The following is a 26796-nucleotide window of genomic DNA, read 5'->3' as shown; positions in this document are numbered from 1 at the left end:
CAGGATACCGTCCATCCAACAGAGCAGATGTCACAGGCAGATTGCTGGATAAAGTGTACGAAAGAGAAATTGAGCACTGTGCAAAAGGTCTAGAGGGTAAAATTGTTTACCTGAGTCTTGATGGGTGGAGCAATGTCCACAATGATCCTGTTGTGTGTGCTTATGTGACACCATCAGCAACAGTATCTCTGATAATGTCACGGCAAACCTGGTGGCTGAACTTTGTGACTTTGTCCTCACCCATAACTATTTCACATTTCGGGACAATGTATACTTTCAAATCAGCGGCACTGCTATGGGTACCCGCATGGCCCCACAGTATGCCAACATTTTTATGGCTGACTTAGAACAACGCTTCCTCAGCTCTCATCCCCTAATGCCCCTACTCTACTTGCACTACATTGATGACATCTTCATCATCCACAGAAAAGAAGCCCTTGAAGAATTCCACCATGATTTCAACAATTTCCATCCCACCATCAAGACCAATCCAAACAAGAGATCCACCTCCTGGACACTACGGTGCTAATAAGCGATGGTCACAAACACCACCCTATACTGGAAACCTACTGACCGCTATACTTACCTACATGCCTCCAGCTTTCATCCAGACCACACCACACAATCCATTGTCTACAGCCAAGATCTACGATACAACCGCATTTGCTCCAACCTCTCAGACAGAGACAAAAACCTACAAGATCTCTATCAAGCATTACAACTACAATACCCACCTGCTGAAGTGAATAAACAGATTGACAGAGCCAGAAGAGTACCCAGAAGTCACCTACTAGAGGACAGGCCCAACAAAGAAAGTAACAGAACGCCACTAGCAGTCACCTTCAGCCCCCAACTAAAACCTCTCCAGCGCATCATCAAGGATCTACAACCTATCTTGAAGGACGACCCATCACTCTCACAGATCTTGGGAGACAGGCCAGTCCTTGCTTACAGACAGCCCCACAACCTGAAACAAATACTCACCAGCAACACACACCACACAACAGAACCACTAACCCAGGAACCGATCCTTGCAACAAAGCCCGTTGCCAACTGTGCCCGCATATCTATTCAGGGGACACCATCATAGGGCCTAATCACATCAGCCACACTATCAGAGGCTCGTTCACTTGCACATTTACCAATGTGATATATGCCATCATGTGCCAGCAATGCCCCTCTGCCATGTACGTTGGCCAAACCAGACAGTCTCTACGTAAAAGAATAAATGGACACAAATCAGGTGTCAAGAATTATAACATTCAAAAACCAGTTGGAGAACACTTCAATCTCCCTGGTCACTCGATTATAGACCTAAAAGTCACAATATTACAACAAAAAAACTTCAGAAACAGACTCCAACGAGAGACCGCTGAGTTGGAATTAATTTGCAAACTGGACACCATTAAATTAGGCTTGAATAAAGACTGGAAGTGGATGTGTCATTACATAAAGTAAAACTATTTTCCCATGTTTATTTTTCCCCCATACTGTTTCTTATACTTTCTTGTCAACTGCTGGAAATGACCCATCTTGATTATCACTACAAAGGTTTTTTTTCCTCTCCTGTTGGTTAATAGCTCACCTTACTTGATCACTCTCGTTATAATGTGTATGATAATACCCATTGTTTCATGTTCTCTGTGTATATCTATCTATCTTCCTACTATATTTTCCACTGCATGCATCCGATGAAGTGGGTTTAGTCCACGAAAGCTTACGCTCCAATGAATTTGTTAGTGTCTAAGGTGCCACAAGTACTCCTGTTCTTTTTGCAGATTCAGACTAATACGGCTGCTACTCTGAAACAGAAGAAGGGGATGTCTTCCTTACAGAAACAACTGATACATCAGGAAATGTGCACACAGCAGAATACTTACAAGTAACAGTAAAAGCTATAACAAACTGTGAAAAAAAATTCAAATGTCTAGCACGCAGCTTGGTCACAGACAATGCTGCAAATGTATTCAAGATGAGAAGAAATTATTTAGAAGAGAGTCCCAAGCTCATAACATACGGTTGCAGTGCTCATTTGATGCACCTCCTAGCCAAAGACTTCAGTGTTCCAGAAATAAAGGCTAATATTGTTGAAACTGCAAAATACTTCCGTAATAACCACTTTGCAGCAGCTGCTCTGAAAAAAGTGGGAGGAACCAAGCTAACTCTCCCACAAGACATACAGTGGAACTCAGTAGTGGACTGTTTTGAGCACTATATCAAGAACTGGGGCCGGTTTTGTTCAATATCTTCATAAATGATCTGGAGGATGGTGTGGATTGCACTCTCAGCAAATTTGCGGATGATACTAAACTAGGAGGAGTGGTAGATACTCTGGAGGGCAGGGATAGGATACAGAGGGACCTAGACAAATTGGAGGATTGGGCCAAAAGAAATCTGATGAGGTTCAAGAAGGATAAGTGCAGGGTCCTGCACTTAGGACGGAAGAACCCAATGCACCGCTACAGACGAGGGACCGAATGGCTAGGCAGCAGTTCTGCGGAAAAGGACCTAGGGGTGACAGTGGACGAGAAGCTGGATATGAGTCAGCAGTGTGCCCTTGTTGCCAAGAAGGCCAATGGCATTTTGGGATGTATAAGCAGGGGCATAGCGAGCAGATCAAGGGACGTGATCGTTCCCCTCTATTCGACATTGGTGAGGCCTCATCTGGAGTACTGTGTCCAGTTTTGGGCCCCACACTACAACAAGGATGTGGATAAATTGGAGAGAATCCAGAGAAGGGCAACAAAAATGATTAGGGGTCTGGAACACATGACTTATGAGGAGAGGCTGAGGGAACTGGGATTGTTTAGTCTGCAGAAGAGAAGAATGAGGGGGGATTTGATAGCTGCTTTCAACTACCTGAGAGGTGGTTCCAGAGAGGATGGTTCTAGACTATTCTCAGTGGTAGAAGAGGACAGGACAAGGAGTAATGGTCTCAAGTTGCAGTGGGGGAGGTTTAGGTTGGATATTAGGAAAAACTTTTTCATTAGGAGGGTGGTGAAACACTGGAATGCGTTACCTAGGGAGGTGGTAGAATCTCCTTCCTTAGAAGTTTTTAAGGTCAGGCTTGACAAAGCCCTGGCTGGGATGATTTAATTGGGTCCTGCTTTGAGCAGGGGGTTGGACTAGATGACCTCCTGAGGTCCCTTCCAACCCTGATATTCTATGATTCTATGAACTGGCCTAATCTAATGACAGTTTGTGAACAAAATAGTGAAAAAATAGATAGCATTGTCACAGCTAGAGTTCTCAACATTGGGCTTAAGAGAAATGTTGAACACATGCCGAGTACCCTGAAGCCTATTTCTGTAGCCTTGAACAAAATGAGGTGAAATAGCTGTTTTATTCCTGACGCTGTTGAAATTTGGAAGGAACAGAGAGATCTTAAAAAGAAAAATGTGCAATGATAGAGTTAAATTACAAGCATTAAAAAAACAAATAGGACAAGCATTATCTCCAGCTCATTTTCTTGTGAATATTTCTCATTACTCAGTACCAGGGTCAAACCTTAACTGCTGAATTAGAGGAGTTGGCTAGGACATGGACATCCAGCAATCATCCCTCCATAATGCCAACTATAATAAACTTCAGAGCTAAGGGTGAACCATTCAGGAAATCTATGTTTGCTGATGATGTTTTAAAGAAAGTCACACCAGTGAACTGTTGGAAGTCAATTAACCACTTGGATTCAGAGACTGTTGAAGTGATAATCTCACTTTTAACAGAATAGCTTCTTCAGACGGTGTAGAAAGAATATTTTCATTCTTTGACTAATTCATTCCAAATTGAGAAATCGTTTGGGACCTGAAAGCTTGTTTTTTTCCCCCCAGATTATAAAGAAACAGGAAAATGAAGGTGAAGATGACTGAGTAGGCTGAAGAAACCAATATTTTAAGTTTCTCCTGTTGACCTGGCTGGCATAATCGATTTAATTTTTTTTTAAATTTTTCATTTAACTATTTCAGTTAAAAACACTTATCAAAAACAAACCTGACTTTAAAAAACTTGGATGTTTAACTAAATTCAAAAATTCATATGCCTGTTTTGTTAAAATATTATGTGTTTGCTGTTGAAGAAAAAAATCCAGAATACATAACGTTGCTGTTTTAATTAAAATAAAACACTTTAAATGTTTGTCTGATGATGTTTTCCTCCAAATACACCGTGGCAAGAAAATCCTCCAAATATTATTAATTAACCTGTTGAATTGGAGATAGTTCACCTCCAAGTGACTTCATAAATATCTGATTCAATTACCTGCTTTTCTGATATAGATGTAAAACTAATCTGAAAAGTTTTCAAAATAAATCACTTTAAAAATGTATAGTGTGCATCTTCTAAAAATGAAAAAGACAGTTACCTTTTCCGTAACTGGTGTTCTTCGAGATGTGTTGCTGATGTGTATTCCACATTAGGTGTGCGTGGAGCCCATGTGGGGAACTTTCAGGCCCAAGGCCTGTGGTCGGCTCAAGACCCGACCCTACATATAAACTTCAAGGAGCTCAGGGCGGTGTGGCTGGCGTGCATGGTAGTCAGGGTCCTCACAGACAATATGGCCTCGATGTTCTATATCAATAGGCAAGGCAAGGCTTGATCCTCTGCCACGAAGCCCTCAGGCTGTGAGACTTCTGTATAGCCCACGACATCCACCCTGCATTCCTCCCAAAGGTGGTCTCCACCTACACATGGGTCAGGACATTTTTCTACCGGTCCTCTGCCCCAAGCCTCACGCATCCAGTGAGGAGTGCCGTCTCCACACGCTCGATGTGTGGCGGGCTCTGGCTTTCTACCTCGAGCGGACCAAGTCGTTCAGAAAGTCCTTGCAACTGTTCGTCGCCTCGGCTGAGAGCACGAGGGGCCAGCCGATTTCCACTCAGCGGCTTTCCAATTCGATTACTTCATGTATCTGCTCCTGTTATGAGCTGGCGGGTGTCCCCCCGCCACCCATTTTGAGGGCACACTCGACTCGGGCGCAGACCTCGTTGTCTGCCTTCATGGCCCACATCCCCACCCAGGACATTTGTAGGGCTGCCACGTGATCACACGTTCACCTCGCACTATGCAATCGTTTTCCAAGCCAGGGATAACACTGGGTTCGGCAGGGCTGCCCTCTGTCCTGGGAACTTGTGAACTCTTACCCACCTCCAACAGATATAGCTTGGAATCACCTATTGTGGAATACACATGAGCAATAACTCGAAGAAGAAAAGAAAAGTTTTTCCGTAACTGAAGTTCTTTGAGATGTGTTGCTCATGTCTATTCCATATCCCGCCCTCCTTCACCTCTGTAGGAGTTGTCTGGCAAGAAGGAACTGAGGGTGGGGGGAGCGCGCAGCTCCCCTTATACCGTGCCAGGCAGGTGCCACTCCAGGGGTCAGCGGGGGGGGGGGAGGGGCGCTCCCCCCGCCCATGGGTACTGCTGGGGAAAAACTTCCGGCATCGGTGCACATGGCGAGCACGCACACTTGTTGTGGAATACACATGAGCAATCACTCGAAGAAGAACCTACCTCTATCTCTGAGTTGTGAGGAATCTGTATTAAGGTTATAACAACCAACAAGAATGCACTTTTATGTAGAAATCCATGATTAAATCGAGTCTTCCTGACTAGTGTTTTAAATCAGTTTGATTTAAATCAAATCAACCCTGCAATCATTTCAATTGTGTTTTAAGATAGCATGTTCTTTAATTATCAGGTTAATTGTCACAATGTTGCTACCATTTTGTAACTCTAGTATCAATGCTAAGTGCAGCAACCTAGTGCTAGAAAAAGTCAGAACTCTCACCCTGGGAAAACCTGTAAGATCGTTAACACAACAACCACAGGGGACTGTAAAGAAAGCTAAAAACTCCACTGGAATGACTAATCAAATGAGCAAATATGAATATAGCACTAAGCCAAAAAGAGTATAAAATACTGCATGTTGCTCACTGTACAGTAGGGAGAGAAAGGACAAGGTGCACAATTTGTCATACACCAGATAGTCATCTCTGAAAATAGTACTGATTTCAGGAGAAAATTAATTACTGATTTGGAGACCACACCAGAAGAAAAAGAAAAACAACAGAACAAGTGCTGCCAGGAAAATCTAAAGAAATTCACTCTTGTGCAACATGATGAATATACCACAAGATAAATTAATAATTGGCCAATAGCTAAAGAAACTGAAGTAGTTTTAGATCTGACCTCTTCCAAACACTACTGAGTATGAGATTTTAAAGTATGAGCTTGAATCATTCGGTATGAGGATGGAAGCATGAAACTGGACAAATTCTAAAAAGTAGTAAGTCATAACAGCAGTTAAAGGCAGACAAAAGAAAAATATAGAGAAACATGAGTCCCACAGTAATAGGAAAAATTAGCAGCGGGCTTCAGCGATGGAGGAAATATAGAAAGATGATATAGGAGAAAAGGAAAACGTCACACAACCACAGAAAGAGGGCAGGAAAACTGAAGAATAAATACTAAATACAGCTTGACAGCAGGATGAAGAGAAAATGGAAGGAATGGTTCCCAGGGAGAGAAACAGAAAAATAAAATAAAAGAATGTCTAAGGGGCACCTGCTCTCATCTGCCAAGACCAGCTAATTTGTGGCAAGGGGAACTGAGAGTTGAAACACCCTACAGCTTTCTAGGTCAGCATGGAATGGCCCAGAATCACTGGTAACAGGATTAGGCTCTGAAGAGAACAAACTTGCCAGTGGCAGATTTAAAAAAAACAAAACCAGAAAAGGTTGGGAGTAAGGGACTTAAACTTAGTGACACAGCAGAAGGTGAAGCAGTAGAAAGTAAGGTGTTTTCCAGAGGGAATTCTTTCAACAGCAGCCAACTGAAAAACAAGAGCAGGTTCCTAAGAGGCAGCTTATTTTTCTAACAGCAATCTATTCTATTAATAAGATCTCAGTGTGTAAGTAGTAAGTCATAACAGCAGTTAAAGGCAGACAAAAGAAAAATATAGAGTGGTCAAAGAAGAACAGGTGCTCACAGAAATGCTGGTCCTTTGGAAAAAGAGAACTGAGTCAATGGTACTTAGAACAACAACAAAAAACAAGGGCCCCAGAGTAGCTACGGATAACTACAGTAACCAGCAGACAGATGGCAGGGGATTCAGTATTTCTAACTGAAAAACTTCCTCCCCCATCCCACCTGCAACAGGATACACAACTAAAATGCCGTCTCTCATGTGGCATCTCAATGTGTGTGTCTGGGAGAAAGTTGGTTTCAAATACAAAACCGAGAATTCCCCTGCAGTCTGTGAAATTCTGTGACAGATGCCACATTACACCCATACTTTGTACCAGAAAATGTCAATAGACTTAACACAGATAAAAGATGCAACCATAAAGTTACTCTGGGCAACGGAAGACATCCTGCTAGTTGTGGATGAAGAGAGCTAAAATAAGTCTAAATCCTAACGCAGTCAATTTTAGACTACCCCATCTCCTGGGATTTCAAAAGTTTACCATGTCTATTTATAGTAAGAACAGGAAAAGGAGGCAGCAACTATCAGCAAAGGAGGCAAGAAAGTATGACCAGGAGTATGACTGAGTATGTAACTTTTAACTGCAAGTGAGGGTTCTCAGAAGCAGATTCAATAACTAAGATTTTGACCGAGAGTTTAAAGCTAAGTGACCAGAAGGAAAACACCATAAAGAACACAATATTTTTCATTCAAATAGTACTTTTTAAGCAATAGGAAACAGACATGGCTGATGTGCCTTGAACACTGCAAAAATGACATCTACATTTGAGCCCCCTTCCCCAGTACACTTTTGATTAAATATTTCTGGAAGTCATGAAATGGAAATAGTGAAATGGTTTAATAAATGAAGTCCAAGAATTAAAATTACCCATATCTATTGGCCCATGAATGATCCAACAATAATTTATTTATAAAACTGTGGGCCACATTTCACTGAAGTCACTAGGAATGAATTTGGCCCCAGAAACAGAAACATCTATTTTAAGAACTAGTCCGCTCTGCAATATTTAACTTGACAGCCAATGTTTGATGCATAATACCATCCTTAGACCCCTGTTAGTAATGCAGTACGTTCAGTATCTCTTCTCTAATCTTTCCCTCAGGTGGGGATTTCATACATGAAATTCTGTCCAAGCAGGAGCTTGAGAGTGCCAACCTATTCGTGGAGTCTGCATGTAAAAGTGCAATAAGTAGCAAAGAAAACAGATTTAGGAGGAATGGTTTGCATTAATTCCTATGAAAGAGGAAAAAGAAGGAGAAGAAACATGCACTACACAAGGCACCATATTCACTACACAATTTAATCAGTCAGGATGACAGGCACAGCGGCACATGAGGCTGAAAAGCATGGTGGAAGCAAATCAAGGTATGTTTGTAAAGGTTCAGCTTGTAAGGTTCAACACAGTAAATGTTTCTTAGAACTTACAATTCATACCAAAAATTAAGTGACTGCATTCTTTTGAAAGCTGTGCAGGACAAGTGAATCTGTGTATGTGTAAGCACAAAGCTTCATAATAAAGTCGTGAGGCAATCAGGAGACATATGATGCATCTGTGAGAGGAAGACGTAAGTGACGGGGAGAAAATTTAAACCAGTTTCACTACTAAATCAGGCAGATAGATTAATGGAAACTAGAACCATATTGCAGAATATTTGTAATCAACAGGAAGGATTTCCCATATGCAAATTTGGTAGGTATTATAGATAAACATTGCCAGGAGACTGAGCAGGTAGAGAGGGAAACTATATACCTATTTTAAAGGAAATACCATCAGAAAATGAAGTTTTATCAATAATGTATTCTTTGGAAATTATGCTCTGTTTAAAACTGTGTACAATTATTTTCTAAAAATATTTAAGAAAACTGCTAAAATAAGAAGTTTTAGAGGTTTGTTTTTTTGTGTGTTTGTGTGTTTTTTTAAAAAGAGGCTGTATGTATCTATGATTCTACCCTAAATGTTTTTTAAAAAGAGGCTGTATGTATCTATGATTCTACCCTAAATGTGGAACCTAACCAGGTTTAATTAAGGCTACTTAAACCTTTACAATCTACTGAAATAAAACTGCTGCAAATGCTGCAGGTTCAACAAAATGCTCACCCACCAAACTGAAACACATATCTTAGTGGCATAATTTTAAAATGTTGCTTAATATGCCAACAAAACACTATATTGTGAAAATACAGAAAGCAAGACATCTGTAAGAGAATTTCAAAATTCATCTGACAGAATAGAATATTAGCTAACTGTAAGACTGCTTTAATTTTATTACCTTTACTTCCTCAGTAAAAAATGAAATTACTCTAAAAATCCAAAACAGAATAAAATACTTTGTTAAGTGACCGTGCTAAGTGCCCTTTTCTTTATATAGTGAGTTCAGTATTAATACAAGCATCTAATTTCAAGCGCTGCTGTGAAAATAAATCCTCCTACATTTATATGTTCACTGTACATCTTTGCCTGTGTATCCTGCTGCTTTGCCTGTGTATCTACAGCTGCATATCTCTGAGGTAGTTTTCAGAAGTTCATTATTCAAGTAATGTACCATTTGCCGAAGTCAGTACTTATGATCCCCATTAAGTACCACCTAAATTTCTGAAGCTTGAGACACAGTGATTTCATCAGACCTTCACTCCTGCTCAAATATCTACCAATACAAGGGGGATGTGATTTGCACCCTCTATTTGTAGTGGCTGAAAGACAGCTTGACATGTTTCAAATTTAAAGGTGAGCTCTACTAGTTTCCAACTCCCCGACCTACCTCTAGTTCAATAGCAAAGCTTGAAAGAAAGGAAACTCAGGGATGTTTCCCACCAACAGCTTCTCTCCAGAAATAACTAAATGTTCACAAATGTGATTAAGATTACAGCTGCCAGTTGAGACTTTATAAGAAATACTCCTTATCAGGAGAGGACAACAGCAATCTCTTTCAAAACACCCAAGATATCATTCCATTTGGAAGTCTTGTTCACTGACATAATATAACTAAATGCTCTCGCCATTTCACATGTTACTAAAGTGTTAAAAGTTACTTACGGTTTCCCCCCAGGGATTCCTGCTAGATTTGGAGGGATTCCAGGTACTCTCATGTGAGGAGGAGGATCAAATCCAACCTGGTAATGAAAAATGAATAAAATTCCAGCCTGTTGAATGAAAAAAACACAACTCTCCTTCCTTCACCCCAACTCATTTTATATATTTAAAAAAAAATAAATGGTGTAGAGCATTTTAGAAATGCAAATGTTATTTATTGGAATGCATTAAAGGGACTCTCTGAAGAGATTTATTTTTTTGTTTTCCAGGGTTCACACTGAAAACTGAACCAATAGATGTACATGATCGTAACAGCTTAAATATGACAGTAATGATATGCTTAATACATTATGTACTACTTTAGGATTTCCTAGCATTTTAAATCTTATTATATTAATTCATCTAGCATAAATACACACTTCAAGCAATCCCTACAACAAATATGGGCCAAAGTGCATTCAAGTTCATCCTTTGAAACGGTATACATAACTTAAAACCATAATGCATGTAGTTTTAAAGACATGTATATGCCACTTACAATTTCCATCCTTCCTGCTCAAGAAAACTGTTTTCCAGTTAAAAAGATTAGCCTCATTCTAGAATTTAGAAAATATAGCACCAAGCCTCACATATCCTGGAAATACTGACACACAACTTTACTTATAAATAATCCCAATTAATTCACTGGGACTACTTGTGTGCTTAAAGTTACCCATACGCTTAAATGTTTGAAGAACTGGGCCCCTACTTACTTTTACTTTATGGTAGTGGTGACTACAGACTACCTTATTTGCACTGTTGCCAGGCATAAGGAATTTTCTAACTTTCCAGGCCACAAAGCAATAAAAAAAATGACTTCAAATGACAGCCAACTTCAAATTTTTATTTTCATAAAAAATAAAACTACAAGCACAGAAAAGTGGATAAAAAGCCTTCTATGTGCTGCAAGATTAATTTAGGATGTCTATAAAGTGTACAAATCTGCTCCAGTAGGAGAAACACAGATGTCCAGAGAACCAATGAAGTGCTTTGTAGCTTCGAACACTACCTTTTTATTCAAATAAATACATACATACATACATAAATAGTTTGGTGTTTCTTAATGAACCAAAGCACTAATGAAGGCAAACAAAAACTGAAACATTCATAAATACACTGAGATTCTTTGTTTTCAAGGCACAAGTTTGTTTCTCTAGCCACAGAGTAAAATGAAACATACAGTGAAGTAGTTAAGCCTCTGGCATTGTTATGGCCTGGGAGTTAGACAATGTTAAATAAGGCATGTAGCCTTTCCCAGTGAACCAAACCTCATCCTATTGAGATGGCAAGCAATGTGTTTCCTACCATAGGAGATCGTCCATAGGCAACCACGGCGGCTGCAGCTGCAGCAGCACTCATCTGCGGGGACATATTGTGCAGACTGGCATAAGCTGCCCCTGGACTGGTCAACTCTCCGTTCATGCCAGCATGAGGTACCATTCCAAATGGAGTAGGGTATGGTCCTGATACTGCCAAGGGTGTCCTCAAGCCAGCAGCTGCAGTTTAATGAAATAATGTGCTCATTGTGAATTCAAGTAATTTTCTTTCTATTTCTCTGCACACAGAGAAGAAAACACTGTAATTCCAGATGGATACGTCTTTTGCAACACCCAGTCTTTCCCTCTGTCCACAGTCCCTTTGAATGTTGTTAGGTACATTCTGAACTAGGCTCATCACCACCACTCATCCTGGCTCTGTGTAAATGAGAGCTCTTATATGCATAGCTATTCTGATTACTTTTAATATTCCCTATACAGACTGTCCATTCCTTCCTTCATATTTTCCTCCTCCCCATTGTTGATGTTATTTGGTCTTTCTCCAATTCCTGCAATAAGACTGAGAGGTATAGTTTAGAAAACTGACGTCTGAAGTCTGAATATCTCTCTGAATCTGTCAGGATTTACATTTCAGCAAATATTAGCTGCTTCAAATACAGGATAATGGGCTAGGAAGGAGCTTGCATTCAGAATACTTATCAGAAACTTTAAGGAAGTCATTACGTAGTTTAGATTATTTTCAAAGAAGATAAAAACAAATGTAAACAGTCAGTCTGAAAGAGGTACAAGCTGCTGAAAACTAAGTCTGAACATCTGTTTCTTATCAAACCTCTTCAATAATATGAAGAATGAAGCAATACATTTATTTAGTATTCACAAATTACATAAGTAAAAGATTAATGAAAGACTGAGAAAAGCACATGAAAAGCAATGCATTACCAGCTTGATTAACTAGAGGGTCCATTGTTGGAGGTTTTCCAAGGCCTGGACGAAGTCCTGGAGTAGCACTAGTGCCCGGAGTTGGCACATCACTTCGAGGAGTCGGTGTGCTGGATTTCAGAACAGGCGTGCTGGCTTTTTCATGCTGGTATCATTAAACAAATTAAATGAGTATTATTTTTAATCCAGGCCATATTACACAATTTATCACAACAGCAGCTGGGACACTGGGCACCTACTACCTACTCCCTCAGCCAATTTTCATAAATCCACACAATGTTGTTAGCATTAACTTGTGAGAGAGAAATGCTGACCTTTCCTATTCCTGCCAAAATTAAACAAGGAAAAAATGCAGGAGATCATTTTTTCCTTCCTCCACAGGCATTAAAAATGTCTGAGATAATTTAAATTAAGGACAATATTCTATGTATCGCCAAATTCCTTCAGTCTAAAATCGGCATCTCAAATATTACAGAAAACAATTTGTCTAATGTCCCAGATTAAAGTCCAAAAAAAGAGTGATACGTAATTAATAATCTCCTAAAATAAAATAATTTAATAAATTGTGCCAGTATAACAACCAAAGATCTTATGATCAAATAATTTAATGACATTTTACCGAGAGTAAAACAACCTATTTAGAAGAAGGGAACCATGATTCTGCAGAACATTTAAAAGATCTGTGTGTGTATGTTTTGTCTATAGTGAAGAATAAGTGTAAGCTATTTTCAGCTCCAAAAAGAAAACACTGTTTAAAGTGAACAGTTTGCATTATACAGTAAATTTGGAAACCATTAGCTATAAGTGCATAGGAAAGATCAGTGTGAAGTAGAAGCTTTTATCAGCGAAGAAGAGGGTTGTATAGTACTATAAAGGTCTAGGGGAACAAGAACATGCTTCAACTTCAAGTGTATAAAATCAGACATCCGCAGCCAACAAGCAAGTCACTATGCACAGTAATTAGTAGTGAGACCATACATGTGAGAAATAGATAGGTATTTCCTCTGGGCTACAGACTGCTTTTAATACTCACCAAACTCATTTCTTTGGATTTCAAGGAAGTGGAACTTCCTGAGGAGGCCGTAGATGCTGGACTGCTGGAGGCATCTTTTTTCAGCAGGCGGTTTTTATCTATGCCATTCTCACGTGGCGAATGTGCCGGACTTGCCCGTGGCGATGAAGGATCCTAAGATAATAATAATACTAATAAAACAAAAAACAAATACAAATGCGGGGAGGAAGAACAGCAGAAAACTGCTTTATGGCCATGGGCTTGTACAGAGCACTGCCATGGAATTATCACCATGGAAAAACTGGAATGTTTTAAACAGGTAAGTTTAAATAAATAATTTTTTTAAATATTAGTTTTTGTTTGTTTCTCTGTGACAATGCCTCCTCTTCATCTGGTCAGTGGGGGCAGTTAAGCCCACTGATTAAAATAAATCCAGTTAGTTTTGCATGTGAGTTTTAAATAATAACATGGTAATTTTTTCTTAAATATATAAAGAGGAGATTACAATCTAATTACAGATAAAATATGACAAGTGTGTGACAAACAGTGAGAGGGAAGGGAGGACAAGAGTAACAGTAATAAGATTATGCAGTTCATAGTGTCCACAGCATGATAGCTCTGAATAATGTAAACATTATTTTAAAAATTTCTTGTCAAATGATAACCCACTTTGCTTATCCCCACCCTCAAAGAAAATGACCCTGAGCTCGTGGCCCATAGAATATGTATTGTCTATTGTTTTCTTTCCTCTATACAGATTGTCCATATTACCCCTCTGTGTAGCAAACCTTCCCCTCACTCCTCTCCCCGCCACCCCCCGGGTGCCTGCCCTGGGTAGAGGCTGCAAAGCCACCAGGATTCCAATGGTTCCTCCACACTCTGCTGCTCTCCTGGGGGTCGGGTGGACCCCTGCAGGTGGTATCAGGTGCAGGAGAGCAGAAAGTCTATTAATCCATTTTGTATCATGTGCTCAGATATTGCTGTGGTCTGGGCTTCTGAAGATGTTGCTAGTTACCTAGCTCCCTGCTCAGGTACCCACTTTCCACCATCCAATCCTACGAAACTGACGGCTGACAGAGTAGACCTCCTCTGTACACCATGGCTTGGTAAAGGCCCTGCCTCCCAAGGCAGATCGGAATAAGGGAAGAGGACTGATGGCAACCTATGCTCCCAAAGTCTTGTATCTGCAGGACATAAAAGACGGGGAGGAGGGAGTTGGACTAGCCCCCTCCACTGTGGTGCTGCTGGCAGGAACTGCTGCTACCTACACTGTCTTTCCTGAAGAATGGTAGGGTTTTCTTAAATGGCCACTCGCCCTAGGAAATTCTGTGGACATCTCTAGTTGCTTCTCAACTCTCAGTTTGCTTTAACCCTGTGTTCCAACCCCATCCCTGCCAAAGACACATTGATTTAAAAACACTGCCTGATCAACCCCGGTCCTGTACATACATCCTCATCTTAACTCTTCCCCACCACACAGAGGCAGTCATGACAGCGGCTGTAAAATGTTGGAATGCATCTTATGGGAAAGCTGAAATGTGTATGAACCAGTGCAAGAGGGAGCATATAAGTCAGCCCAATTTGCTCTGTCCTGTAATATGGCAGCCAGCAGGCATTACATTTTAAGGTTTTTCAGGTTAATTACCAATATCAGTAAAAAGAAAATAGGCAAGCATTTTTATATACATTTAGATGATCGTGAATTTTTCCTTCAATGCTTGGGCAAATGTTAAAAATGCAAAAAATGAAAACTGAGTTACCTCATTGGACACATCCACAACCAAGTTATCGTCACTCTTGTCCCCATCGCTGTCCTAGAAAAAAATTGTTTATTCCATTTAATACACTTGAAAAGCATGGGAAAAGGCTAAGCATCTGCTGTATTCACAACCTGAATATTAAACATCACTGTCCTACCCAAATTAGACAGACAGAAAGAGGAGAGCCACACCATTAACAGCAGAGAGCCCTTCGCCACTTTTATAAATGATAGGGCAAACATACAAATTTGATGAAAATAGGAGCACAGCTTTTCTTCCTTTTAGCTTTACATTACATTTGAGATATTTGAAAGAATATTTGTATTTAACTATAAAATATAAATGATGTATGGCTAGTCCAATGACTGTTTACACTCTGAGGGAAAGAGACATCCTTAACTGCTCTCATTGTTAACCTGTATATTTTAGTCCTAGCAACTGTAAAAGGAGAATTGCAGAATTAGTTACAGTTTTCACAGTGCTTTGAACATGTAAAGCACAATGGCAAGGATTTTCAAAGAAGTTTCCTATGTGTACTACTTGTTTCAGAAGATTTTTCTAAGTCCAAGGTAATTTTCCTGGAGAAGTCCAGGGTCCAGTTTGAGGCCATCCCAATTTCCATTTTAAAGCTTCATAATATCAAAAAGTTTTGAGCAGAAATTAAATTGAAAGATCTTGAACTTACTGTCCTATTTCCAATCCCACAATTCCCCTTAGCCAACTTATTTCTGCTTTCTAGACACAAATGCCTCCTTGTCATTAAAAGTGCTGCTTTTAGGAAAGCAGCAAACATGTGAGTACAGTTGGAAATCTAGTAAATCTTTAAATATTAAGCCTGTTGCAGAGTGGAAATATTTTAAACTCTTTGTTTTAAGAGTTAAGTATTTATTTTATCTACTAATAATCCAATTCCATTCCTAGTGCTTCTACCAAAAAGAGAAGTTGTCCTGTTTTCCAAAAAATCAAGAGTTTCATATTGTATATGATTCCCAAGGAAACAGACAATGGTTTAAGCACGCTCTCCTTTGAATAAATGAGGTTACTAATACCCCCAAAACTGCTAGCATCTGGACACTAGTGAGTTGAAAGATTTTAGTAAATAGGAAAGTTTGTCAAAAGTTCCCAGCAACAAAACAAGATACAAGATGGAAGAAATCACAGACTTTGGTTTCAAAGATGCAGTGGTAATACAGGGCTAGGTTAACAGGAGAGGGAAGGTGCCCCAACCTGCTTACAGTTGCTCTGATGAAACCCCAAAATCAAAGAGACTACAAGGGTTTCACTGAGAATAGAACGGAACCTATTGTGATCAACACAAGCATCTCGTGAAAACTTGGGATCAAGTGAAGGAGATAAATCATACCCACAGATGTTGAGAATTACAATAGAATCTAATTTTCTTGGGTCAAAGTGACCAGCAATGCAGCTAATGCCTGAAGCCACAGACCCAAGGCATTCTTGCCACTGTACAATTGTGTCACAATTGCACTTTTAATAAAAAGAGATCAGCCCTCCCCTCTGTTTCTCTGTGTGACTAACATCTCCATTCCCTCTCCAATTACTATTATTTCTATTTAATTTACATTAAATTCTGCTCCTCCCATGTTATTTATCATAATCTTAGAAGAAGGTTAAGGGCAGAAATGCTGAGCTATTGCAGCCAGTGCATATGATCCACGACCCTTTCGGCTGTTGGTTCTTTGGAACTTCAGGGGCAAGTAAAGCTTGTCAAAAGACAACACACAAGTTGCACAAACATTTTACTGGTGGTTTCTTTTTGGGGGGGGGGGTCGGGGGGGCATTGCTTTTCATAGTAATTTTGTAATTTCAACCAGCGTAAGTAGTAGGTAGCTTTGTTAGGTTACATGGCAAGCAGAAACCTGTGGCAGTGTGTCTCAGAGACTGTACAGACTTAAGCTTGAGAGGCTTGCACTACAGTGCTAAAAATAGCTGTGTAGACATTTGGGTTCAGGCTCCGAAGTTAGGGAAGGGGATGGATTTCACCACAGGTTACTGCTTGCCTTGTAGATGTACCCTCACAGACCCTGAGGCACATTCAAGCTACAATGGCGGCTACTATTACAACTTATGTAAGGGGAAGAAACGGAGCTAAACAACTTGCTTCTGAATCCTAGAAAGTTTCTGACTCCTAAAGGCAGGCACAGCTGGTTCCCTAAAATCCAGTGACAGTAATAATCTTGGGACTAGGTTAAGCTATTCAGTCATTACACTACATAGAATGAATGAATATGAAGAATATCAGTAAGTGTGGCAACATGAAACCTAAAATACAGCTTTTAACGAGGGTGGATTTTTTTAAACAGGTTTTTTAAATTTAAATCAGTTTTTATTTTTGTTTTTAATAAACCTATTTAAAATTAAAATTGGAATTATGACAACCTATGGTGAGGCCTAAACTTATTATAATTTAATTTAAATGCAAAAATAATATTAAGCAGTACATATTTGAAAGTGCAGAGAGTTTTCTTCATTTCAGTTTATTCAACTATTTCAGTTCAGTGACTAGTTCATTCAAAATTAAGGAACTAATGGAAGTTGAAAATGCAGGAAAGCTTGTTTTCCTCTTCCAATCAATGAATGAAAGCTAGGTTTGAGACTATGAGATCTACTAGTTCTAAAATCTTAAAGACATGGTGACCAGAAACACTCAGATTCACCAACTACAGATAACACTTCTTTTGTTTAATAAATCAGATTGTTTTAAATGCAAAACATATTTTGTTAAAATTTTTGATAAAATTTGAATAGTTTTATCATGTTTTGATAAAATTTCATATTATGTATGCAGTACATTTAAGACAGTTTAATTAAAAATTAGTATCCCATTTTTGTGCTCTTTTAACTGAAATTCCATCAAAATAGAGCTTGACGTACATCTTATGTTAAAATTAATCACTTAATAAATAAGAAATGCACCATTCACATTTTCTAACAAAAAATTAAAAATGAATTAAGAAAAATTAAGAATCCAAATAAATGTACATTATTCAATATAACTGCTTAAATAAAGGTGGTGTATCCTCCTGATTAGCAAAAACAAACACCAAATTTAATGTGAAGCTATATTTAGTTGTGATTCAACATGAGAACTAACCTTCTTTAGGAAAATAACCAAAAAGTATAAACACAAAACCAGATTATAATAGATTATTTAAATGAGGTTGCCTGTTTGCTCATTTAAATCATTATTAAAATGGGTGATTTAAATAACTTTGATTTAAATCAATCAATCTGCCCTACTTTTAACAACTATTTAACTGCTCACACACAAAATATGTGCAAATAAATTAATCATTTATTTGAAACAGATTTGCTTACATAGTGGCTGGAATCCTTATCATCCATCTTTCTTTTTTTAATGTCATTGGAATATTCAGGACCATTCCTGCGTTTATCTGTGTTTCGCAGGCTGTCCGGTACCAACAGAGAATTACTCTGTAAAGACAAAAAACCAAGGTCAACCAAAAATTCCTTCCCAAATTCCTTCATATACACCTGAAAATTAAAACTGGATGCAATAAATATTTTAGAAATGTAATACCGTCTCAATCTCTCATTCGATTTAATTCAACTCACCGAAGTCTTCAAAGGCAAATTATAGAGATTCAAGCATTTTACATTTTGCTTAATCTTTGCATACATCAACCTATCAGAAATTTAGTTCGCTCATCAGTAACTATTTGTGAGGTTACTTAATTTAACTCGCCTTATTGTTTTACTTTAGGAGAAACAATGTTTATTTGTGAGCATACAGTATTTTATATTTTTATATTATATATATATTATATATATATAATATATATATTATATAATATATTATATTATATATATATTTATATTATATATTTTACTCTCACACACACAAACATACAATGGCATTTATAACTTTAAATTTACAATTATATTGTATTACCTAAGGATGGATCTCTCATTTTTACAATGTCAAAAGCAAATAAAGCTTGGAGGATCTGCCCATTGCATGTACCATTATGAACACTACCTCTTAAAACAATAACAATTAAGTAGGTGTTAGCTACAGAGTAAAATTACCCAGTGCTCATTTATTTATTAGCTGTGATAATAACCTCAACAGAAAGATTAAATATTTTCACTGCCAACATAAAATTCACCCTTAGTGTGAATTTTAAGCTATCACATTGTTTAATCAGTCTTGGACTTAAAAACTGAGGCCAATACACACACACAAAGACAAGAGCAAAGACTAATCTTTTCTACAAATGATACAGGCTACTTTCATTCAGATATGCTAAGTACAAACTGTTGACCCAAAGAAAAAAAGGCATTTTAAATATTTTTGGGTCACATGACACAATTGGACATGCCTCAGATTCCCATCTCCCCTCCAGCTAAAGCATTAAGACATGTTACAATGAGTTCTTTTAAGTACGGGATTAGCATATGCAAGAGGGCAATTTGTTCAGTGATGTGTTAATGCCATGAACAATGCTGAATGAGTTGTGCAAAAAACTCCTATTAAAAAGACCTGATAAGACTGGTTTCTAAAAGCCATCTAAAAAAAAAAAAATCACCACAAGAAGGAAGCATGGTGCCAATACACATTTACTTACTTAAAAGAAAACTTACTTCAGGCCAAATCAGATACAGTGGTGAGTCCATAAGGAAATATAATTAAAAGCCATGGATATTTACTCTTAAAATATCAAACAATAACCTAATAGTCAGTTTACTACTCATTGAATGACTCCGCATTTGAAACCAAAGCTTTGCAGTGCTCAAACATTAATGCTCAACCACATGGAGGAAGAAAACAAAACAAGGTACACAAGACAATTTGAATCCTCTTTTGCCTACTTCAGAGGCTGTACTTTAAAGCTAGCTCTAAGCTCTTTTATTCATAACTATTCAAGCTACACAAATACCAGAGGGCTTACATAAAGCATATGGGAGGGTCCAATGAAATTCAGTATAAAGAAGCTCACAGTAATGTGTTTACCACAATGTTTTGCAGTTAAAAGGTGGGCTTGTTGGATGACTGAACTAATTACCTTGATAAGTATAGGCAAAATTTAACCCATCTTCTCCTTCCAAACACACACACACACACACGCGCGCGCGAAGATAAGGAAGCCAATGTTTTGGAAGCAATATATACTAAAATCCATTTCTGATGAAAAATGGATTTGTATTTTAAAATGAACACCCAATGTCTGCAATAGAAGATACAACTTAAAGAGAGGTTTCAGAGTAACAGCCGTGTTAGTCTATATTCGCAAAAAGAAAAGGAGTACTTGTGGCACCTTAGAGACTAACACATTTATTTGAGCATAAGCTTTCGTGAGCTACAGCTCACTTCATGCATCTGATGAAACCTTATGCTCAAATAAATGTGTTAGTTTCTAAGGTGCCACAAGTACTCCTTTTCTTTTAGCTTAAAGAGACACTGTCAACTCAAATTTGACTACAAATTAAAAAGTTGTGAGGAAAATAAAAAGCCTGCTTTTGCTCAACCCAAGGCCAACAGAAATAATACTTTTTAAAAAAAATGCTGAGAAATAATTTTTAACTCAACTCAAATATTGCAGTATTGAGAAGCTAAAAGGGAAACTAACAAAACGTAAAACTGACTTCATTAGTTTTCATTGTCCAAACTCACAGAAAATAACTGCAAAAAAGGAAAGACTAATTTGTATTTTTAAGACCTGGATCCTGCAAATTACTCCACATGGGTGTAGATTCCAGTCATGCAAGAAGCTTGCAAGATCCGTGCCTAAAATATGGAGAGAGTAATTTCAGGTATTAAAGATAAGAAATAGGTTTTATTGTATTTTTAAATTTAGTGTCCTTTTAATGCATAGTTCCTGCACACATGATTGTATCCTACCTATTTCAGAGTAACAGCCGTGTTAGTCTGTATTCGCAAAAAGAAAAGGAGTACTTGTGGCACCTTAGAGACTAACCAATTTATAAATTTATAAATAAATTGGTTAGTCTCTAAGGTGCCACAAGTACTCCTTTTCTTTTTGTGTATCCTACCTATGTTTACATGCACATGTCTATACAAAACAATGCTGACACACTTCTGTGCAATTCAGTATTCTAAAAAACAAAGAAAAACTTATTTATCAATCCAAAAAGCATACATGGCACTATATAAACCCAGAAAGCATACTCATGCACACACACACAAGCAGTTCCTATGATATGCATTTAATTACTAGTTTACAGAATAGTAATTAAGGGGCAAGGGTCCACAGTTTCTGGGATGTAACTTCCCCATCCCAATAACCACTAGTCATCCTATCCATTATTTTTTGTTACAAACTGGAATTCCTAAAAGCAGGAAGACTATAGATCTTGAAAACATCTAGTCAAATAGATAAGAGCATCTGCAAACTTCCTATATAGCACCACCTCTTGGCTCCCCAATGCTCTGGGGCAGTGGCTGTCAACCAGGAGTAGGTGCGCCCCTGGGGATACGCAGCGGTTACATCAACTCATCCAAATCAGAGGTTCTCAACCCATTTACCATTGTGGGCCACATATGCAGCTCTCTGAGTGATGTGGGCTGCAACCACATAATAGCTATACTACTTGTATAGCACCGAGGATGTCACATGGACCGCACATCGGTGCTGATTGGGCCGCAAGTGGCAACGGGCTGCAGATTCACTGATCTAGATATTTGCCTAATTTTGCAGCAGACTACATAAGAAGCACTAGTGAAAATCAGTACAAACAAAAAATTCACACACAATAACTTGTTTATCCTGCTCTACATACTATACAAAGAAACGTAAGTACAAAATTTTTGTATTCCAATTGATGTATGATTATATGGTAAAAATGAGAAAGTAAGCAATTTTTCAGTAATAGTGTGCTGTGACACTTTTATGTCAGATTTTGTGAGCAAGTAGTTATTAAGTGAGGTGAAACTTGGGGTATGCAAGACAAATCAAACACCTGAGAGGGGTACAGTAGTCTGGAAAGGTTGAGAACCACTGCTCTGGGGCATTAACAATAAAGCAAAATGTACCTTATTTATAAAGTGTTAATATCACCATTTTTAACGGTCACTTCAAATGCTACCTTGCTTTCTTTATGTCAGCTATGTGCGACTTCCAACATATTTTTAAAACCTAACCATTTTGATTCGGTATAGTTTGGGGTGTAGCAGACAAGATAATTATTTTAAAGGTCTTGGAAAAAATAACTTATCTTATTGGGTACTAAATGCAGACTTGATCTATTGCAAACATTCCCAATTACTTTGGATCAGGTCTTAAATGCAGAAACTGTTTTCACCAAAATTTATATCGGGGGCAAAGGAGTAGGGGAAGGAAGAGAGTCGTTTGAAGTGTGTGTGTGTGAGTGTGAGTGTGAGTGTGAGTGTGAGTGTGAGTGTGAGAGAGAGAGAGAGAGAGAGAGAGAATGGGGAGGGGCAAGGCATGTTAGACCTACCCCCAGTACAGTTTCACTACCTTGGAGGGTCACCCCGGGGATGGATAATGGGTAGCAAGGAGCTGAGAGACTGAACTTATTGGCAATCTTTTTCCCTGACAAGTGCTGAGGCCTTTGATGTTAATTGATCCTGCTCACATTCCTACATGACATGTCCAACATCCTAGAGTTTGAGATCTTGGATGGTTTGGGTGTTCATTCCCAGATTATGCCAACACTGTTCTGGGTTGTATAAAATCACAGTCGACAATAAAGGGATTTAGACTCAGTAAATTCAATGATTAGTCTGGGCAAAAAATGAAAACAGTACATTAAAATATTTAAAGAGTTAAGAGCAAGCTTCAAAACAATTGATGAAAGTATGTTTTTATGTATGTACACTTGTTACTGCAAACTGCTCCTTCTTTAGTTCTGAGTATCAGTTGTATGGAATTTCGTCGGGTGGTATGAAAGGGTCTCCATTTTCCACTCATGTTACTAGCGCTTTATGAAATACTGAAGCGACACAAATGACAGTAAACAAAAAACTAGGACACAGATGACAATATCAAATTTTTTTTACCCAGGGCTCAGCATGCCTCCTGCCAGCAGAAGTGACTTGAGGGTTCAGAGAACAGTTACCAATTAGAACAGCAAACTGAGAAGATTCTCCCATCATGTCAGGTCAAGTACTGTCTATATTTCCCACATGATTACTGCCCTAAATGGTATAATATAGGACTGATAGCATGAAAGAGCAGGAGCTTCACAACACCTTCATGAGGCTGATATCTCTAGAGATATCTAATCAGTTATCTTCTTCTTTTATGCCTAATTTAAATACAACAAATGAAATAAAAAAGGTAGCCTTACCACTCTACAAATGACTGATTTTGAAATGTTAGAATTACTATTTTCCCTATAGGAATAATAGAGATTTTATAGATAATAGTACAGACTTTTCATTTTGGATTGAAATCTACACTGTTAACTGATTTGATTGTGTGTCAAAAAAAAATCTGGTTGACTCACTAAGAAGAAAAACAGCATGACACCAATTTTTGTTGTGTCTTAATTTCAGTAGACTAGACACTTAATTGAGGATAATCCTTCTTTTCGTGCTAAGAACCCAATTTATCAGGGATTAAGAATGCAAAGTCTACGTACAATGTATCCAGATTGGCATAAATGATTGAATCAATTTTATAACTAACATTTTATTTTTCTCCAATGGCTCAACATTATTATTTATTTGCATAGATTCCCTTCTTCAGTAACTCCTGGGGAAAAAAAAAAAGCTTAATGTGACATTACTTCCTGTCACTGTTACCAGACAGCATAAAGGCAATCTTGGATCTCAAAGCGACTTTGCTGCCAACAAAATTCGAACACTGAAACCATCGGCAACAAATGTGAAAGGAAAACCCACTCATGGATGCAGAAAGAGAAGGCAGGTTCCCTAATGTGAATATAATGCACATTATTCAAATGGATTTCCTTAGCTGCCATTCTGATTCCCCTTAGGAACTCTTTCCAAACCACAAGAAAAGTATTTGTGTCAGCAGTACAGACTGGGAGCCCAAAACACCTCATTTATCCTCGGTTATACTATGGCATAGGGAAGTTAATTTGCTAACACACACCACATTGACAATTAGCTTTACATTGAACATAACAATTAGGTAGCAGAGTTCCCATGACATCTGTGTGCATGCTTTAACTATACCTGGGACCCATTAAGACATTCTCTAGAGCTGGATTTTTTCCACTGTGCTTGGTCATTTTACAGATTCTGCTGTACATCTAACCAACTGCAATGACTGACCTCAACCATTATAAGAGATTGAGCTCACACTTGTCTGCACTGTCAGCAGACAAAAAAAAAGGCTGCTATGTACATTTAGCTAACACAGTAGACCTGATCTCCTGCACTGCACACCAGCATTATCTGCCAACATCCCTATATACCAGGAAAACAAACATTTATCCTTTGTCAGAAAGAAAAGCAGGAGCAAATCTAACATCAACAACCAAAATATCAGAGGGCCAATGTAAGCTCTGGTGCTCACTATCAAGAGAAAGATGACTATTCATGCTCCACTAGTAAACAAGAATAAACAGCATGAGTTGAATAGGAGGGAAGATCATTTCACAGATCCTATAGGGTGTAAATTTTTAAAATATCTGCCGAAGAGTAAAGATTTATTTGACTCAAGTCCTAACAACTTGCAGTTAGTAACAACTCTACCAGTGTTCTCTACCCAACCCCCACCACCCTGAGATATTAGAACTTTCTTCCAGAAAAATAAGTTGTAGAAAATTAATGTTAAAATAAGTTGATTTTGTTTTAAATATGAAGTCTTATTGCTCTTTTGCCATCTTCCCTCATTTCTCTTTTTATCCTCCCATACCCCGCATCCCTGTTTTCTTCCTCTACTTGAAATTATAAATATTTTATATTTTTACAGGATAGAGCAGCACCTCAGATACTATTAAAAAGTTGCCAGTTATTTACCTGCTCAGCGGGACAAGTTGCCTGAAAACAGGGGCAGAAGTTTCAAACACCGAGAAACAGACTGAAGAGTACATTGTTGGATTTTTGGGGGGAGGAAAGGTTAACTGAAATGAGTGTGCACACTAATTTAATAATTATTTTTAATTTACATATACAATATCACAATTGTCAGAACCTATTATAAGCTACAGAAACCACTACTGTAGACTGGTAATGACCTGCACAGAATGAGGAAGGCTTCCTACATAAAAACTGAAGTGTATTTGAAAAAGTTTAATTACAACTGGAACTTCAACTAATAATGGCAGCAACCACCATCATAAAAACTGGTATTGTCACATGATAATATGAGCACAGTGAGAAATTCTAAATTGCTTTCCTCTGTGCTTTAATAATCAGAAGAGGTTAACAACGGATAAAATAAGGCTTCTGTTGAATTCAATATTTTCTAGCTAATGCCTGTGAAAATGGGGGTCAGGAATTATCCATAAATATTTATGCTCCACTGCCCATTGCTCTCCTCTTTTGTTTTGTAACTTTTGTTGTCAGCCATCAGCACTTGTGGCTTCTAGTTAGTTTCACACTAGACTGCAACACAGCATTCCACAGCCCTTGCATGCAGGTAACTCTGGTTAGAGTTAATTGGTATTGTGCATGCATTTGGACACAGGATTGGGCCTTATGTTTTAACTTGACATGGCCCTTAAAAATAAGAGAGGGATAACATATGGTTAAAGGAAGCATGGTAGCGTCCCTCTTACAAGCTCTAGGAAAGGTACTATCTTCTTTGTGAAGATATTAAAGTATTGGTTCTTTAATATATAAATGCATACTAAGCTTTTCAAATTATTATTTATTCAAAATTTCATTTTAAATAGTTTACTTAAAACATTATGTCCACCACAATCACCTTCCCCAAGAAAGAGAAGCACCCAAAGAAATATTTTAGGATGTTTGTCTTTGGGTGTTGTTTGTTTGAGCTCTTTGTGGGTGGGGTGGGGGAGCGAGAAAGAGTTTTCTATTCACTGTACAAAGAACGTGACTGCTTTATAAATATTGCTGTTTTCACAAATGGTAATCAAAGCAAAAATTAACTACTTTCAAACCTAAAGGTACTTTATAAGTCTTCTAAAAACATACTGTCGGAATTCTTGTCTTCAGACAATATGAATCGCAAGTGCATAAAAAAAGATTAAAACTCCACTATCTATGAATTACTGTTGATTCAATACAGTACTTGAAAACATTTGCATTTCTATGTTGTCCAAATAGACTGCTAGAACAGTGACAGCACAAGTGATAAATGAATACATGAGATGAGTCTGATGGATGTTGCTATTGTACCCTTTAGAGAAAAATTTGGACAAAGCTTGCTTGCATCGGAGTCTCCTAAAACTCTTATTAAACTTCAGTTACAGAACTTAGTTAGCATAACTGACTGGTCATCTTCATTAGCCATAGCCCAAAAGGATCGCAATAGTTAAAATGTCTGCATTCCCCCACCAAACTCTGTTAAGGTGGCTCAATTCTGGACAGCTGAGATCACATCAGTGGAAACTTGGCTGAGGTTATAAGTGCACACCTCTGCCTTCAAAACCGACCAGTTTGAATTTTAAAGTTATTATCCTCATCAGAAATTGTGCACAAAATAACTTTTTGAAAAATAAAATCTTGCAGACAAGTTTCACTTATACCAATTTCCGGATTTTTAGGGTAAGAAGAGTGACAAGGTAAGGGAGAAAAAAAGATTTTGTAGTCCAGCCACCCAGATGCAGTGAGAGTATGTACAGTAGCAACTTC

The 26796-nt window shown here is 38.2% G+C and overlaps 1 protein-coding gene across 3 annotated transcripts in view; it reads right to left on the bottom strand.

The window, feature by feature from the left end:
• LOC140911638 (transducin-like enhancer protein 1) overlaps nt 1–26796 on the bottom strand; it is a 93478-nt gene that overhangs the window by 22775 nt on the left and 43907 nt on the right. For all 3 annotated transcript variants that reach the window (XM_073345080.2, XM_073345081.2, XM_073345082.2), the window contains 6 exons: nt 18381–18497; nt 15042–15095; nt 13303–13455; nt 12270–12414; nt 11359–11549; nt 10018–10094 (listed from right to left, as the gene is read on the bottom strand). In XM_073345080.2, the coding sequence (XP_073201181.1) occupies nt 10018–10094; nt 11359–11549; nt 12270–12414; nt 13303–13455; nt 15042–15095; nt 18381–18497 (737 nt within the window). The remainder of the gene's footprint in view (nt 1–10017; nt 10095–11358; nt 11550–12269; nt 12415–13302; nt 13456–15041; nt 15096–18380; nt 18498–26796) is intronic.

This window comes from Lepidochelys kempii, chromosome 5, assembly GCF_965140285.1.
Source record: "Lepidochelys kempii isolate rLepKem1 chromosome 5, rLepKem1.hap1, whole genome shotgun sequence".
NCBI lineage: Eukaryota > Metazoa > Chordata > Testudines > Cheloniidae > Lepidochelys > Lepidochelys kempii.
The sequence above is the reverse complement of the archived record's forward strand: the minus strand, read 5'-3'. Positions and strand labels throughout refer to the sequence as shown.